The sequence below is a fragment of the Heterocephalus glaber genome, unplaced genomic scaffold (genome assembly GCF_053883595.1).
Source record: "Heterocephalus glaber isolate CG9 unplaced genomic scaffold, H.glaber_assembly_v1.0 deba00001472, whole genome shotgun sequence".
NCBI classification, from domain to species: Eukaryota; Metazoa; Chordata; class Mammalia; order Rodentia; family Bathyergidae; genus Heterocephalus; species Heterocephalus glaber.
The window spans coordinates 92253981-92269845 of NW_028258315.1; the positions used below are offsets into that span (position 1 = coordinate 92253981).

At 57.8% G+C, this 15865-nt stretch overlaps 1 protein-coding gene across 6 annotated transcripts in view; it reads right to left on the reverse strand.

Annotated features, from left to right (window-relative positions):
* Dnah1 (dynein axonemal heavy chain 1) overlaps window positions 1-15865 on the reverse strand; it is a 63106-nt gene that overhangs the window by 27218 nt on the left and 20023 nt on the right. For 5 of the 6 annotated variants that reach the window (XR_002389193.2, XM_004864454.3, XM_087182451.1 and 2 more), the window contains 24 exons: window positions 15424-15617; window positions 15095-15320; window positions 14428-14547; window positions 13944-14026; window positions 12795-12936; window positions 12227-12382; window positions 11651-11849; window positions 11319-11572; window positions 10435-10647; window positions 8776-8940; window positions 8127-8248; window positions 7852-7957; window positions 7127-7306; window positions 6404-6544; window positions 5748-5911; window positions 5407-5520; window positions 4936-5124; window positions 4567-4672; window positions 3818-3931; window positions 3161-3310; window positions 2276-2362; window positions 1980-2166; window positions 877-968; window positions 529-683 (listed from right to left, as the gene is read on the reverse strand). Coding sequence is in view for 5 of the 6 variants with exons in the window: in XM_004864454.3 (XP_004864511.2) it covers window positions 529-683; window positions 877-968; window positions 1980-2166; window positions 2276-2362; window positions 3161-3310; window positions 3818-3931; window positions 4567-4672; window positions 4936-5124; window positions 5407-5520; window positions 5748-5911; window positions 6404-6544; window positions 7127-7306; window positions 7852-7957; window positions 8127-8248; window positions 8776-8940; window positions 10435-10647; window positions 11319-11572; window positions 11651-11849; window positions 12227-12382; window positions 12795-12936; window positions 13944-14026; window positions 14428-14547; window positions 15095-15320; window positions 15424-15617 (3659 nt within the window). In the remaining variant the exon portion in view is untranslated. The remainder of the gene's footprint in view (window positions 1-528; window positions 684-876; window positions 969-1979; window positions 2167-2275; window positions 2363-3160; window positions 3311-3817; window positions 3932-4566; window positions 4673-4935; window positions 5125-5406; window positions 5521-5747; window positions 5912-6403; window positions 6545-7126; window positions 7307-7851; window positions 7958-8126; window positions 8249-8775; window positions 8941-10434; window positions 10648-11318; window positions 11573-11650; window positions 11850-12226; window positions 12383-12794; window positions 12937-13943; window positions 14027-14427; window positions 14548-15094; window positions 15321-15423; window positions 15618-15865) is intronic. The other variant, XM_021243999.2, reaches the window with a different exon arrangement.

The window sequence follows — 15865 nt, forward strand, 5'->3', positions numbered from 1 at the left end:
TCCTGGTGCTCACCCCCTAAATGTCTTGATACTGGAGCCAAGCAGACACCAGGAGGAGAATGGAGGCTCTTCTTTGGGGAAAGAATAGCTCCAGAGGAAAGACCTCAGGTGCTGATGTTCAAGGAGTCTCCACCTAGATGCTCTTCTCCCAGTTTGATGCACTTCCCCTAGATGCACATCTTATCCTGGGAGCACATCAGGCCCTCTCAGGGCAATGGCAACAGCCATTTACTGAGAGTTTACTATGTGCCAGACATGGGTCCCTGCACTTTGCAGGTGTTAAGCTCATCCTCGCCTTTCCATAATAATGGCACCATTGTTCTCAGTACCCAGAGAAGGGAACCACGGGCAAGGGTAAAGTCTTACAGCCGGGAAGTGAGACAGTGGATAGAATCTCAGGCTTTGGGCTGGACGCCTGAGCTCCCAACCTGCCCTTGGGTTAAGGGAGGGAGAGAAGGGCCCATGGCCCACACTGCCTCTAGAGCCTGGGAGCAGAGTGGCCACTGGAGGGGGCTGGGGGCCACTCACCACTCATGGGTGAGCCGGTCAAACTCCCCGTACAGCTGGCCCATTGTGATGGACTTGGGGTTGAGCACATAGGAGTTGACAGCCTCATACACACCGCCACTGATGGATGGCTGCCCTTTCAGCGATGTCAGGGCAGCCGCCAGAACTCTGTAACACTGGGGAGATGGGCATCTGAGAGTGACCTTCCTGGCTCCCCAGAGAGCAGGGCTGGAGTGGTTTGGGGACCGCAGGAAGTGGAAGGGATGTTCTAGCAGCCAAGGAGGTACAAATGGAGGCCAACACCCTCTGGAAGTGGCATCACCCCTCAGGTCACTGTCCAGGGACTAGGCTGCTCTGCTTGCCACTTACAGTACTCTTGCCAGAGCCTGTGGGTCCAACAAGCATGAGGCCGTGCCGCACTACCGTGGTCTCGTACAGCTGGATGCACTTGGTCAGGAAGCCTGGGGGACATGGCAGGGGAGCAAGGAGTCAGAGCACGGGCTTGGGTCCTGGCTCTGTCACAGGCTTATGCGACCTTGAGTGAGTCACTTCACTCCCTAAGCCTCAGTTTCCTCCTCTGTAAAACGAGGATACTGGTAGCTCCTACCTCATAGGTAGGGGCAGTTGAAGCCCTAAACACAGAGCCTGGTGCAGAGTAGGAGCTCCTGGGATGGCGGCCACTAACCCATGCCTAATACCCTTTGATTGGATGGTCAGTTTCCCAGGCCTGCATGGTGTCAGCTGTCATAGACCCCACAGTCAACTTCTGTCCCAAAGCTGCTGACTGTCCCAAGCTTGCTGAGATCACCACCCAGAGTAAGTAGGTGCTGGCCAAAGGAGCCACAAATCTAGGAATAAAATCATAGGGTTGGGGAGCTATAGGAACAGCTGCCAGCCTCAGGCAAAGGGCCAGGCATGTGGATAGGGAAGGAGCACATTGCTTCAGCCCGAACGGGTGGTAGCCCTGGCACTGCAGGTCTGGGGGTCTCCGCTAAAGGGATAGGGTCCAATCAGCCAAGGGTGGCAAAGCTAACCTAAGGCTGCGAGGGAGTGAAGAGTCTTGTTATTCAATAAGCCTGCTGGGGCCTGGGCACAGGTGTCCTAGGAAAGAAGAATTGGAGCCACGTACGGAGCTGAGTAGTAGTGGAGAGCACTGGGGAAAGGCCTTGCGGGACAGGACATGGGCACATCAGCTTCCTAGGCCCCAGAGAAGGGCAGAGGAGAGCACTGCTCCTCACATGGGCAGGAGCTCCGACGTCATGAGGTCTCAGGAAGGGGCCAACACTTGTTTCCTAGTTCCTGGTTTGTGCATGAACTGCTCAGCCAAGAGCCTGAGCACACACACACACGTGGCCAGGTGTGAGGGCTGCACTGCCCTGCCCTTGTTTTGTGCCCAGGACTCCAATGTGGCTGCAGCCAGCCCTGTCTCAGGCACCCATGGGCCCGTTGGAAGGCAGGGGCCAGTGGCTCACCGTCCACGGCCTTCAGGTTACTCTTCTCACAGGCCTTGCGAATGGCCTTGTCGAGGATGCCATAGTCAGTCTGCTCCTCCTGGATGGTGGGGAACAGGTCTGACACAATCCCCGAGAAGAGCTTGAGGTCCTCCTGCAGGAACTTGGGCACGTTCACATCCCGGATGGCCCGGAGGCAGATCAGCTCCTGCAGCAGGTGCCGGCACAGGCTTCAGGACAACAGGGCAGGTGCCCCTCCAGGCTGCCTCCAGCCCTCCTGGGGCCTCTCCTTGGGACCCCTGCTGGACAGAACTTACCTCATTCATGCTGGGGTTTTCTCGCTTGAGGTTCCCGGCAGCTGATATCACAGTCTTCACAGCTCTCATCCCGAAGTCATAGTGATCCTGTCGACACCGTGGTGGGGCCCAGGGGTGGGTGCTGTCTCTCTCTGCCCGGAACACTTTGCCTCCCATCTGGTAACTGGCCACGCCTCTCCTCCCCGCTTGCAGCTGAAATGTCACTGCCCCAGAACATCCTCTGCAAGCACCTGCCTGGATGTCCCAGCCTGGGCTGGGTGCCCTCCCTTTGGGTTCCTCGGACACCCTCCCCTTCCCCACCCCAACACCCTCTTGCTTTATCAGTCACCTATTCTGCGTGCCCTGATCCACTCTGCCTTGGTCACTGCTAAGTCTCTGTAGTTCCAGAACAGTGTCAAGGGCACGGAGGGATTCAAGTTGTACCGAAAAAGGACACGAAGGACTTTTCATCTGTGCAACTAATGGGTTGGCCTCACTGGCCTGTTAGTTTCCTACTAACATTCTCTGCAACATCTCTTCAGACCCAACCCTTGGGCCACATGGCTGTGGCTTTTCCTGCTTCTCCCCATTATGTAACAGGTGTACTAGAAATAGTTAAATGCTTCATTTTGTCTCATGGTGTCAGACCATTGGAGCTACTGCTCAACCTGACCCACAGCCCAGCACATGTCCTAGAAATCTTGATCTTGAAGTTGTGTGAAAAGACTGGCCTTGACTGTGACTCATCACTACTTGGGAAGGCCTGAGTGCACTTTCAGAACCATCAAGGACAGTTATTTCAATGGAGCACCTGCATGCATGTGTGTTTTCAAAGTGGATGATCAGAAAGTAGAGTCTGGGAGCTCAGCTGCTCGTAGAGACTCTGGAGAGTGCCTGGGGCCTCACCTGGGAGCTGAGCTGCTCAGAGGACAGCTTGAAGGTGGTGGTGATCTTCTTAGCCAGCACACTAGCCTCGCTGAAGCCGAAGGAGTAGAGGGAGATCTCAGCAATCATGGCATAATCTGGGACCATCATGGCCACGGGTCGGAAGAGTGCCTGTGCATGCAGCACACATGTGAGTGGAGGGCAGGCTTCATCCTCCACCCCAGGGCACCACCCACTCTTGGACTACGTAGCCCTCAGAAGGCAGCGTCACCCCCCCCCCCAGCTAATGCTGGGATTCCCTCTGTACCACATCTGCCATGGCTGGGCCTTCCCCTGCCCTGTGGCTGGACAACTCTGGCCATTAGAAACAGGTCCTTTGTGTTGATCTGAACCTGCCTCCCTGTAACTCCCAGGAGATGGCCGCTCTTGGACCCTGGCTCCCTATTTAGCCTGCAGGCCCAGCCTAGCAGCTCCTGTCAGGCGGCCCTCACAGGCACAGGCAGCCATGACTTCCCCCATGACCTGAGGACAGACCTGGGGCTTCTCCTCTATGTGGGGAGCGGGTCCTTAGAACCTGAGCAGGGTTGCTCCCGTAGGGAACTACAGTCTCTGAGGTCCAAGCATCTCAGAGCCCAGGCCAGAGCCCAGGCCTTCATGGCCACCTGGACCCGAACTTGCCTTCAGATTGTCAGGCAGTTCAGTGCGGCCAGCATATCCTGGGTTCATGGTGATAAACACTGCGCAGGACGCTACAAGTGGGATCTCAACGCCCTCAAACATGAAGCGTTCCACCTGCGCAGGAGGGATGTCATCTCACTTGGGTGGGAGGTATCCACCCTTTGGCCTCCTCATGCCCTGCTGGTACCTCTGTCCTGGCAGCAGCCTCTTGGCTAGGACTGGGTATCCTGATCTTGGGGTGGATCCTCCCTCAGGATCTGGCCTAAGATCTCAGGTCCCCAAGTCCTAGTTCTAGTCGCCCTAAGGCCTCCACACATTTCCTGTTTCCCATTCCCTCCACCCTAATTCCTGACCCTGGTCTCCCCAGACTTGGGCAAGCTCAGCTCTGACTACATGGGGTTACCTGCCAGCCTCTCAGCTCTTGACACCAGGATAAGATCCCTGGCTACGTGGAACAAGCCAATGCCTGGGGCTCTCCCTGAGGGTCAGGATATAGGGCCTTAGGACCGTACCCCTTTATCTGCCACAGATTGGCCCGGGAGGTGCCCAGACTTTGATCAGGATGTGAGGCTTCCTGCCTAGCTACAAGAGCCCTCTAGTCCCGCTCCGCAAGGGTGGCGATGAGAGGATGGTGAGACCGTGATGCTGGCCCAGGCAGGCCCCCAGCCCCGCTCCTCGCCCTGCAGCGTGGGAGCTGCGTGATGGCAGGGGGCGCCCGGGTGGTGTGGAAGGCGGGGCGGGGTGCTCACCCGCTGTTGCTGGGCCTTCTGGATGGTGGTGATCTGCTGGGCCACCACAGACAGCACCTCAATGTCGATGCGATTGAACTCGTCGAAGCAGGCCCAGGCCCCAGCACTAAGCGAGGCCAGAACATGGGGCGGGGCACACGCGTTCAGAGCCAGCCTGCCGCCTCCCTCCAAGGGCTCCCTCTGACTCCACCGAGGAGGAACCCCTAGCAGCTCAGCAATCCCACGCGGGTGCCCACCCAGGCTAAGCCCTGACTCCTGTCCCCTGTCCCGTCCTCTGAGGCTCCTTTCCGCAGTGCCCTCACCCAGCCCTCCCTTGGGGGACAGCTCCGCCTTCTCGCCCCTCCTCACTGCCTTCACACGCAGCCTCACCTGGCCAAGCCCTTGAAGAACTTGCCCATGGCCATGAAGTCAAGCTGGTCAGAGCAGTTGAACACAACTGTCTGTATGGCCAAGGCCTTGCCCAGGTCTTTGGTGGTCTCTGTTTTCCCTGTGCCAGCTGGGCCAGCTGGGGCACCTCCAAACTTGAGGTGCAGGGCTCCGGTCAAGGTCAGGTAGCACCTGCAGGAGTGAGAGGAGGTGGGGCCCGGCTGCCTGTGTGCGGGGTGCGCCCACTGGGTACACCTTCTTTCTGAGGATTTCCCCAGCCCCAGGGAGCTCCTCCTCTCAGGGCCCAGGTGTGCCCAGCCCCAGCTGCTGGGGTCAGGACTGGAGCCCGAGGCTGTCTGCCCATGCTCCGCCCGCCCACTCCATGGCCCTGTAGCACTTTGCTTAGGACTCGCCTGGGACCACTTCCTTCCCTCCCTCGAGACCCGAGACCCGTCTGGGGAGGGCGACCCTCACCTGTCAGTGAGGGGCGTGATCACCAGCCTCCCACTGTTCCCTAGGTACTCGTAGCCATAGATGAACTCAGCATTCACAGCCCGAACGTACAGGTCATTATTTGTCCAGTAGTACCTGGCAGTGTGGGGAGATGAGCTCCTGGACATGGGGCCACAGGCCTCCCAGCAGGTACGTAGCCAAGGAGAGGGGTTTCTTTTGGGGAATGAGGGCATTGAGATCCCCCTGCCCAGCTTGTCCTAGACCCTGGAAAGCAGGGCCAGGTCTATTGTCAACTGACTGGCACCCCTCCCTGGTTCTGTCCCGGCAGCTGCTGGGGCCCCAGGGTGGCCCCATGCCCGCACCTGAGCTGTGAGATCCACTCAAAGGCATTCACGCTGACCACATCCTCCTGTATCAGCTTGTTCACCACCTCCTTGGCATGGACCTCAATGACAATCAGTGCTGACAGCACTGCCCGCTGCATTCGGGTGAGCTTTCCCCGGACCAGGGCCACCAGGTCGCTGAGCTGCAGGGATGGGGAACACTGTCAGAGATCCAGGATCCACGGGGGGCTCCCTGCCCTTGCACAGAGAGTGGGCTTCTGCCATGAATAGCTTCTCTGGTCCCAGGGCTTCTGCCTATCTGGGACAAGAGAGGAACAGGAACTAGGCAGCGGAGGAGGTTGCTAAAAACAGAAGCACATGCATGCCATCTACCTCCTTGTAGCGTGCAGTGCCATCTGAGCCTTCAAGGTGGGCAGTGGAGCCTGTGAGGGGCCAGAGGGTTGGCACACGAGGGACCTGGGCACGTGGCTCCCTCACTGGCCATCAGGAGAGGGCACCTGCCTGGCCTCTGGTCCCATCTGCTGTTGTGGGACACTTTTTAGGGGTGTCTGGCATTCCGCCCTTTGGAGCCGACCTCAGGCCTCTTCTAGGCTCTGTGTACAAAAGAGTCCCTGGAGTGACAGGGACCTCCTGAGGGCGTCAGGGCGTGGGGAAGAGAGACCCTCTTCACTCACCTGCTGGGAGAGCTGGGGGGAGAGTCGGGTGCCCAGGCTGCCGGTCTCCAGAGCCTGTGCCACCTCCATGGTCCAGTAGGCCTGGCAGCCAACGATGGTCACCTGGCCGGGCCAGCTCAGCACCCACTGGGTCCTGGGCACCTGGGGAGACACATGGGCGGGCTGACTTGGGCAGCTGCCAGCCCTGACTCCCTCTCGTCCTCTCTTGAATGTTGTCTGTGCTTTGGTCTTTCAAACTCTGGGTTCAAATCGTTAATTCCACCAGTCCCTCAAAAGGAGAGAAGCCATTAAGCTCTGGCACCCCTGCAGGTGGGCAAAATCATCTGTTCCTCGGCAGATGAGACCTTGGTGCAGAAGGGTGGGAGACCATGATCTGGGAATATGGTCTGGGTTCAAATCCCGACTTGGCCCCCTGGAAGTCACATGCTCTTGAGCAGAAAACATTTCCAAATGGCCTCAGGGATGGGGTTCCCCTGCAGCCCGGCTGCTGGTGGAGGGGCTGAGAGCCTGGAGCATGGCAAGTGCATACACCTAATGGGGTTTACAATTCTTAGTAGGAGTGAACCTCACTTTCCCCAGTGTGTGTGGAGAGGAAAGCTTCCAGATTCCTGCCTGAGCCCCCATGGATGTCTCTCGCGGTGGTAGGGTCCAGCCCGAGGAGGTGGAGGCAGGGTGGATGGAGGCCCTGAGCAGGGGCCAGGCAGGTTGCACGCGGGTGCTCACCTTGGGGTAGGCCTGGATGGCCCCCTCAATAGTGCTGCGCACGCTGGCCTTCATGCTGTGCTCAACCTCCCGCAGCCAGTCCTCCACACTGCTGGAGGGACAGACGGAGAAGGACAGCTGCACCTCCTCCCCTTCGGCCGAGTACATGTGTGTGATCTCCAGGTCCTCCTGGAACAGCAGCTGCGGGAGACGGGGCAAGAGCGGTGTCACTGGGGTGAGTCAGAGACCCCCGGCCCCAGCTCCAGGCTGATCCCCGGCCCCAGGTGCCCTCCACTTTAGAAACCAGCTCTGCTCAGGGGGGCTGGGCACGTCTGGGCTGGGCTTTCCCTGACCGCAGGAGGGAAGGATGGGCAGCTCCCCAGCTGTGGCCTGGTGCTGGCCAGGCCTGGTCTGAAGTGGGCCCTTGGGGAAGGAAGCCAGGCCTGTTCTGTGTGTCCCTGTCCTGCTCAGGCCTGCATGGCCTCCTTCGAAGATGAAGAGGGTCACAATGCCTCAGAGTGCTAGGAAACGGGAGCACTTTGGTGAATCAGAAGCCAAGGGCTCCCGGCCCGAACAGAGGGGACTTCTGTAGTTGATCTTTCCGCCTGCCCTGGCTGTGTCGCTGGAGACCAGAAATCTCACTTGCTACCTTGTCCCCACCAAGAGGGGTTGGCACAAGAGGAGAGATATTCTCCCTGGGGGTTGCCCAGAGGTGCTGGCCCTGAGCCCCTGGCCCAGCTACCCACCTGGGCGATATTCTCGAAACACTTTCGCAGGTGGGGCTGCACGGCCGTGGGGTCCTTTGTTTGGGATAAGATCTCCAGCAGTTCATCATCCGACAGGAAGTAGAGTCTGCCAGGGAATGGGTGAGGGGTCAGGCAGGCTTTGTGGGTCTGGCAGCCCCAGTACCACTGATGTCTTGGTGCTTTTCCCACAGGGCACTTGAGGCCCACGCCTCATGGGCAGATGCTGACTAACTGGGTACGGGCCTCAGTGCCCACCTGGGAGGTCCTGTGCCCACCTGGGGAAGGCGCTGCGCTTGCTCTCCAGGTGCTCGCTGAGGCCCTTCTGCACCTGGTCCAGCAGCTTGGTGCAGTCCCGGAGGCTGTCCAGCAGCCTCTGGTCGGAACACACATTGATCACCTGCAGGGCCAGGCCGGGCAGGAAGGGAATGTGAGCACTGAGAGGCAGGGATCACACCAGCTAGGGGGCTCAGTGGGCCTGGGAAAGAAGGGGCAGGAAAGCTATCGCCAAAACCAGGGGCTGCCTCCATCAGCCCTGCCAACCCCATACAAGAAAAATTCCAAAGTCAAAATTGAGGATCAAACAAAGCTAAGGAGTGTGCTTTGTTGCAGGACTTGTCAGGGCCTCTAAAATGTAATGTGGACGATGGAGCTCCAAGAGAAAAACCATTACTGTTGTCTTGATTTATTTTTTATTTTGAGACAGGGTCTCACTAAGCTGCTAAGTTGCCCAGGCTGGCCTTAAACTTGCAAACCTCCTGCCTCAGCCTCCCAGTGTGCTGGGATTACAGGCACATGCCACCATGCCTGGCTCCTGAGGACCACCTGTGGGACTGGGGAACCTCCTCCCAAGGATGGGCTCTGACCAAAGCCTGGGGCTTGTCCTCCAGCCCCGACAGGCCAGGGCCCTCAGGGGGTGCAGCTTGCCTCTCGGTTCTCATAGGCATTCTTCATTATCTTCCTCCAGACCCGCTCTGTGGTCTGGTAGCGCTTGCTCTCCACAGGCAGCTGCCGGGTGATGTCCTCAGAGCTGAAGATGGGCTCCAGGTAGAGCCAGGACCGCTGGCAGTTCAGCCACTCCTCCAGCACCTCCTGACAGGGTGGGCAGGGCAGGCAAGAGAGGGACCATCAGGGCCTCAAGGTTCAAGTGCGGTTTTGATGCCCGTGGCGGAGATGTTCCACCTCATCAGACTGCTGGTCAGGGCACTGGTCCCCGAGACACTGCTGGAGGGTGCCGTCCGCATGGAAGTCCAGGGAACAGGGTTGTTGGGATGCCTGCCCTCCAGAGAAGCCCACGCCTCTACAGGACCCAGGGTCACCACTCTTCCCTGTGAGAGGCCATGCTCAAACCAGTGCCCCGAGGCGACCAAGGAAAGTCCCCAGGCAGAATTCTCAGGGCTGTGGCCCCCCGGATTCTTTGAGGCTAACTGGGCCTTGAGCTTGAGACCCCTCAATGCTCTCTGAAACATCAGTCCCAGGGTGAGACGTCCTCAAAATTGAGCTACATCCCTCTTTGCCTTCCACTTCCCACTCGGTCTTTATCTGTGTCTTCTCCTGCCTTTGCAAACCCATTCATTCAAATCTCTTCTTAAGGAGGTGTGTGCCAACATCAGCTCTGCATCAGGCCTGTACCAGGCTGAATGGGTACGAGGAGGATCTGGAAGAGGACACAGCCCCTGCCCTTGAGGACCCCATGTCCTCTCAGGGGCCAGTTCCTCCTGGCTCACCAAGGGCCTAGCATGTGCTGGCCGGGGTGAGAGGCCCTGACTGAGGCCTCAGGGGGAGCACTGTGCAGGCAGGAGTGGATGGACATGGCTGGGTGCTTGTGCTGAGTCCCGGAGGAGATAGGAGGTGGGGACAGAACCCCCAATGGAAAGGACAGCATGAGCAAAGGAGAGGACCCGGGGACAATGCTGCCCAGCTCAGGTGTCTCTAGGTGGGCGGGGGTGAGTGCTTACAGATGAACCCCTTCACTCAGTTTCTGGCCTCCACTGAAGGTCTCTGAACAGCTCCCAGAAAGGACCCAAGAAAGGGACAGTCAGATACACCTTCAGGACTGTCCTCGGGGGATCTGTGGCAGCCTCTGCTTCTGGCCCTGAAAGCCTGAGAGACAGGGTAGTCCCCCGTGCCCTGCCCCGGGCCACCAAGGTAGCTCCACATGACGTGGGAGTGGGAGGCTCTAGGCAGGGTGAGAAAGGGTATGGAACTCTGCAGCTTTATGGTGTCCGGCCCCCAAATCCCAATACTGGAGCTCTTCAGAGGTCTGATGGCAGCCATGTTTTTGGTTTCTTTGGGTACCGGGGATTGAACTCAGGTCCTTGCGCTTGCGAGGCAGGCAGTGAAACCACTGACCTAAATCCCCAGCCCTTAGCCATGTTTTTAAACTAAATGCTGCCCTTGCCACAGGCCTAACTGTCTTTTTCAGTAGCCAAGGTCCATAGACAGACAGACTCATCCACCTCTGAAAGGAGGGCCTGAGAAAGAGCCAGAAGCTTGGCGAACAGAGCCCCTCCAGATGCCACTGAGAGTCACTTGAGTTTGGCTGAGGGTGAGGCAGGGTGAGGGAAGGACAGAGAGGGGGCCCACCTGGGTCAGCTTCAGTTTGGTCTCCCAGGAGCTGATGCGCTGCTCAAAGGGCTTCTTGTAGGGGGAGAAGGACATGCTCTGGGTCATGATGATGTGGTCGTCAAGCAGCTGTGAAGCCTCGTCTGGACTCTTGAGGATGTAGGTGTCGGTCTCTTTGTAGGGCAGCACATTGAACAGGATGGCTGACCACTCCTTCTCCATCTTGTCCAGTGCCTGGGAGTGGGATGAATCAGGGCTGGGTCCTAGGAAGGGGCTGGTCATCGTGCTGTCTGGCCAGCACTGGGCAGGGAAGAAGAGACCCTACCGGGCCATGACCTTCACACGGCCCCACTGGAAAGTACTCTCAGCTTACCCGTGGGCTCTTGTCTGAATTCAGCCCCAATCCACTCTCACACATTGCTGCATGTGCACAACACACTTACACATGCATGTTGGGAGGCAGCAAAGGTGCCAGGTGGGAGTGCAGGCTTTGGTCTCAGCTCTGACACGTACTGGCTATGTCACCTTGGCCAACTGCTGAACCTCCCCGAGCCTTAAGGTACTCATCTGTTATTGACTGATTGATGGATGGACTTTGGTGATGGGGATGAGACCCAGGGCCTCTCATATGCCAGGCAAACACTCTACTCCTGAGCTGCACCCCTAGCACCCTGTACTCATCTATTAAATGAGGATAATACTGTCAGTTCCCTCCCAAGATACTGAGGAATAACAGCAATGGTGGGCACCATGCCAAGCACTTCATGTACAGTAACTCACTTAATAGAATGCACCTCACTCCCTGGGCATGATGCCCACAGGGACAGGGCCCATTACTGTCATCCTTCCAAGTGGCTATTATGCAAGGGCTGGAGGTCAGGGGGAGCCTGCTGGTGACTGCTCACCTGCTCAATGGAATACTCCTTGCCAGCCACCTCAGCCACCTTGCTGATACTCTCGATATGGTCCTGCAGGTTCATCTCCAGGCAGCGGGCAAAGGTCAGGTTGGCTTTGGGCCTGACGTTGATGTTGATCTGATTGGATAGTATATCCCAGTGCCGGTTCCGCATTCCAGGGTTTCGCAGCCCCTGGATCAGTGGGATGTATGGCTTGAACTCCTCGATGTGGGCTCGGATGTCTAAGGCCACGTCTTGGCAGGCTGCCGGGTAGGGCAGATGAGGGTGAGAGGCAGCTGGCACAGGCAGGGAAGAAAAGGATGGTTGACTTGGCCACCTACCTGGGATCTCCTTGAACTGCTTCACACACTTGTGCATGGTCTTGAAGGACTCAGTGACGTTCTTCTCCAGCTGCTCAGCATCGATGGCTGACAGGGGGTCATTCATCCAGCTCTCCGACCAGCGGAGCCAGTCAGAGGCCGTGGTCCAGAGGTCCAGGTAGGGCTGGAACTCCTTCACCATCCTAGAGAGCTTCTCATACTGCAGGGCCAGAGGACATGGCTGGGGCTGTCATGGAATGCTCCACAGGCTTTCCCCATGCCGCTCCTCCATGGGCCAGTTACTCCTCTCCCTCCCCGACCGTGGCTGTATCTTTGATCCTATCTCCATTCCCACACCCTGGCTCTGGGCTTTGAGCTATAAGGTAAGGCCGAGGCTGAACCCCAGAGGCTGCCTGCATGCTTCCCAGGCCTCCTTATCCTAACAGCCAAGGTGCTGTTACCTTCATTTTGCAATCTGCCCAGTCATGTCCCTGTCATGCCAAAGTCCTACCACCCTGGAGCTGGGCTCCAATGTGGGTGCAGACACAAGCTCAAGCCCTGGGTGTAGGAGGGGCCAAGTGCCCACAGGAGGCCTACATTGGTGATAGGCAGGCCAAAGATGCGCGCGCGGTTGTTGTAGAGTGTCGCCAGCTGCTGGCAATCCTTCAACTGCTTCTTGACCCGCCGCACTTCATTGGCAATTTCATGTGCTCGTGCGATCTCCATGTGGACAGAGAAGCCAGCTACCACCAGCTGAAGGCCAAGGGGCAAGGGTCAGGTAAGCCTACAGCCCCACCTCATGCCCATGCCTTCATACACACATGTCCGGGGAGCCCAATCCCCGTGAGCATCGACTCCTCCCAGCTCTGAGGGGACAGTCCTGTGCTGTGAAGGCTGCTACCTCATCACAGGCAGGCTGGGCATCCCATGGTGACATGGCATGGTTGGTGGGGGGCATCCAGTGCCCTGAATGCTACCCAGTATCCACTGGGGCACTAAGGGCCCAACGGAAAAGCTGGACCCCACTACTCTGAATTTTTCTGGAAACTGCTGTCCAGGCAGCCCTTGGTCTTTCAGTTCCTTCTTTCAGCCATCATTCACTCATCTGTCCCCTGGTCCATCGCACTGACACAGCATGTCCCACACACAGGAAGCACGGCCAGACCTGCAGCCCTTCCAGCTTCTCCTGGAAGTTGTTCTGATCCATGATCTGGATTTTGCGGAACTTCTCCTCATCCTCAGTGTGCTGATGCTGCACTATCTCTATCTGCCTGAGGATCTTGGATGGCCAGAAGCTGGCAGCCCACCTACACAGAAGAGCAGTTGGGGTTGGGGAAAAGGCCACATCTGAAGTGATGGGGTGGAAAGGGTTTCAGGTAGCAGCCAGCTTGGAATGGGTGACTGGGAAGTCCAAGTGAACTGGGAGGGAGGCATTGCCGCCCCTGAGCAGGAGGCAGCCCCGTCCCTGCCCTCTGGAAACCACGCTCTCCTTCCAGTGACATGCAGAGCCAACGTGCCTGATGCAGTGACAAGGGGCCAGGGGAAATGAAAGGAGTGTGGTCAAGCTCCCTCTTAAGTCCCAGGCATGACCAGAGCCTCACCTCAGATGAGGTAAAGCCACAGGCTGTAGCCTGACTGTCCTTGGTGACCAGCCTGGGCCACCAGGCCAGCTCCCTTCGTACTAGACCAACTCTCTCTGCCTGGCTGACCAGGATAGCCACAGAATTTGGGGTTTCCACTTGCAGCTGTCCTAGAGATGCCAGCCATGGGGGAGGGCCCTTCTGAGCACCAGCATGCCTTGTCAGGTCTTGAGGTTCTCAGGCAGGCCTGGGATGGTCCTGAAGCCTGCACCTCATCTGTGAGGCAGGCCTGGGTGAGGGTTTCTGGTGACCCAGGGACTGCCTTCCAGGCTAGGCTCTGCCTCATCCAGAGAGGGGGTGCCTGGGGCAGGGAGGATGTGCAGGGTGTGAGGACTTCCCTCAGTGCACCCTACCCACAAACTGGGGACTCTAGATCCAGGGTGAACACGTATGAGTGTGTGTGTGTGTGTGTGTGTGTGTGTGTACAGACACAGGGCTGGAGGAGCAGCTGGATCCCTAAGCCAAGAGGATTTTGCCCCATATGATTTCTTTCTACCCCACTGGCCTCCTGGATGTGCCTAGTCTGGCCCATGTACAGCCATGGCCTCTGGCATCCTGACAGGCCATCTATGACATGACTGGGACATTTGAAGGCCACTATAGCTCAGCACCTCTTAACCCACTGCCGGCTGCCCATCCACCTCCCTGGCATCAGGGACAACACTCCCACTCACTTGTCATTGAAGTCATCCGAGCTAAGGTTGTAAAAGAACTCGTCCATGACCTGGTAGTCATCCATGACCTTCACAATCCGCTCCTGAAAGTGGTAGTGAAGGAAATTGTGCTGGAGATGGGTCTTACTGGGATGGGGCTCTCCTAAGTGGCCAGGTGTTAGGGAAAGACTGCCAGGGCCAGAGCAGGAGGTGCAGGGCCTCCAACGGCCATGACTACCACACTTCCACTTTCCAATCTCCTGACCTACACCTTCCACCCTCCTGGTCTCCCAGACAGCACAGCTCCCAAACCCTGCCATACCCCCACCTCATAGCCCCCTGAACCCCACTTATCTCTGGGTTTCTACCTCTTGGCTCCTGATCTCTCAGGCCCTGCCTACCCTGGCCCCTTGTCCTTGAAAGCCAGCCCCATGCCTCCGACATCCTAGAATTCATATGCCCCCCTGACTTCCAGCCCCACTAAGCTCCTGGTCCCCAGCCTGACCTCCAGCCCCACCAGCTTTTCGGGGATGCCCTTCATCCAGTCTCGAAGCTCTGCGAGCTCTTCGATGCTGTTGGGCTTCTCGTAGATCTTTCGGCTGATGCTGCGGAACTCTTCACAGATCTGGCAGTGGGAGGAAGGCACTAGAAAGGACTGGGTGCCCCTTCCTTATCTTCCCTGGGGCCCATTTCTCCTGATAGTTCCCCTGTGCCCCTCACAGGTAGCTGTCCTGCCACAACTACCACATCCTGGGGTGCTTTCCAGGAGGGATACTCCCAGCAGGTTCCCTGGGTTGCTGTGGTCTTCCATGGGGCAAGAATGTCACGTGCGCACTTCACCTTCCTAGCCTCCTCGGGCTCCACCAACACATGCAAGCCTGAACTTGCATAGCCTCAGCGCTGTGAAACAATCCGTACAGGGTGTCCTGTGGGAGGGCTTTCCAGGTCCCCACAGGTCTAGGGGAGGAGGTAGCAACCTCCCATAGGGGACAGCTCCCCACAGACAGCAGATATCAAGACAGGGTGCCTCCTTGTTCCTTCCATTAGCCTGGGTGTCTACAGGCATCCCCAACCCTGCCTGGGGACATCTCGCTAGGTAGGGGGAGTACATGATGTAAGCAAGGAGGTTTGTATATCGCTGTGGTCACTGGGCCAAGGCAGGTGGCACTCACCCTGTCCACTTCCTTGTGAAGACTCTTGGCCAGGATGTCCATCGTGGAAGTGGCCAGGGTCTTTCGCTTCTTGGACAGGTTCTGCTTGACATTGTCGACATTGATGTAGAAGGGTCCAATGATGATGCTACTGGGCAGTGTGTTGTCCAGGACCTCTTTCTCCTTTAGGTGGATGAGCACCACTTCTCGAACCTCCTGGGCCGATGGGCACTGCGTCTGGTAGGCTCTGAGAATAGGATGCACGTGTGGGGGCAGAGGGTAGTGTGGGCGGCAGGGTGTACACAGACACGCTTAGACTTGAACGCATGTACACACATACAAGCACGCACTCGAGGAAGTTGGAAATGTCGCTGTTGTTTAGCTCCAGGTACTTTCTGTACTCCTTGGCATAGGCCTGCAGTGGGATCATGGCCTTATCCATAGCACTAACTATGATGGCCCGAAGCTCCTCCACCAGCGGCTCATGAAGGCCCACCGACTCCAGCAGGGGGTCCCCACTGATAAAGAGGTCCTCCATCACCAGCTGCAAGAGAAGGAAGAACAGATCTGGCTGTGTCCAAATTAGTCTACAAGAGCACGATTCCAGTTTCCATCTTCGCAGGAGGTACAGAGCTGGATGAACTTCAAGGTGGGCAGGGAGAGGGGTCGAAGGTGTCTTCCCAAAGATCAGGGCAAGCAGAGGCTGGGAGTGGTCTAAAGGCCATGTGGGTGGCAGTGTGGTCAGGAACAGAGAGCATGGGGTGGGGGTGGGGAAGAGCTTGCAGTGGCGTG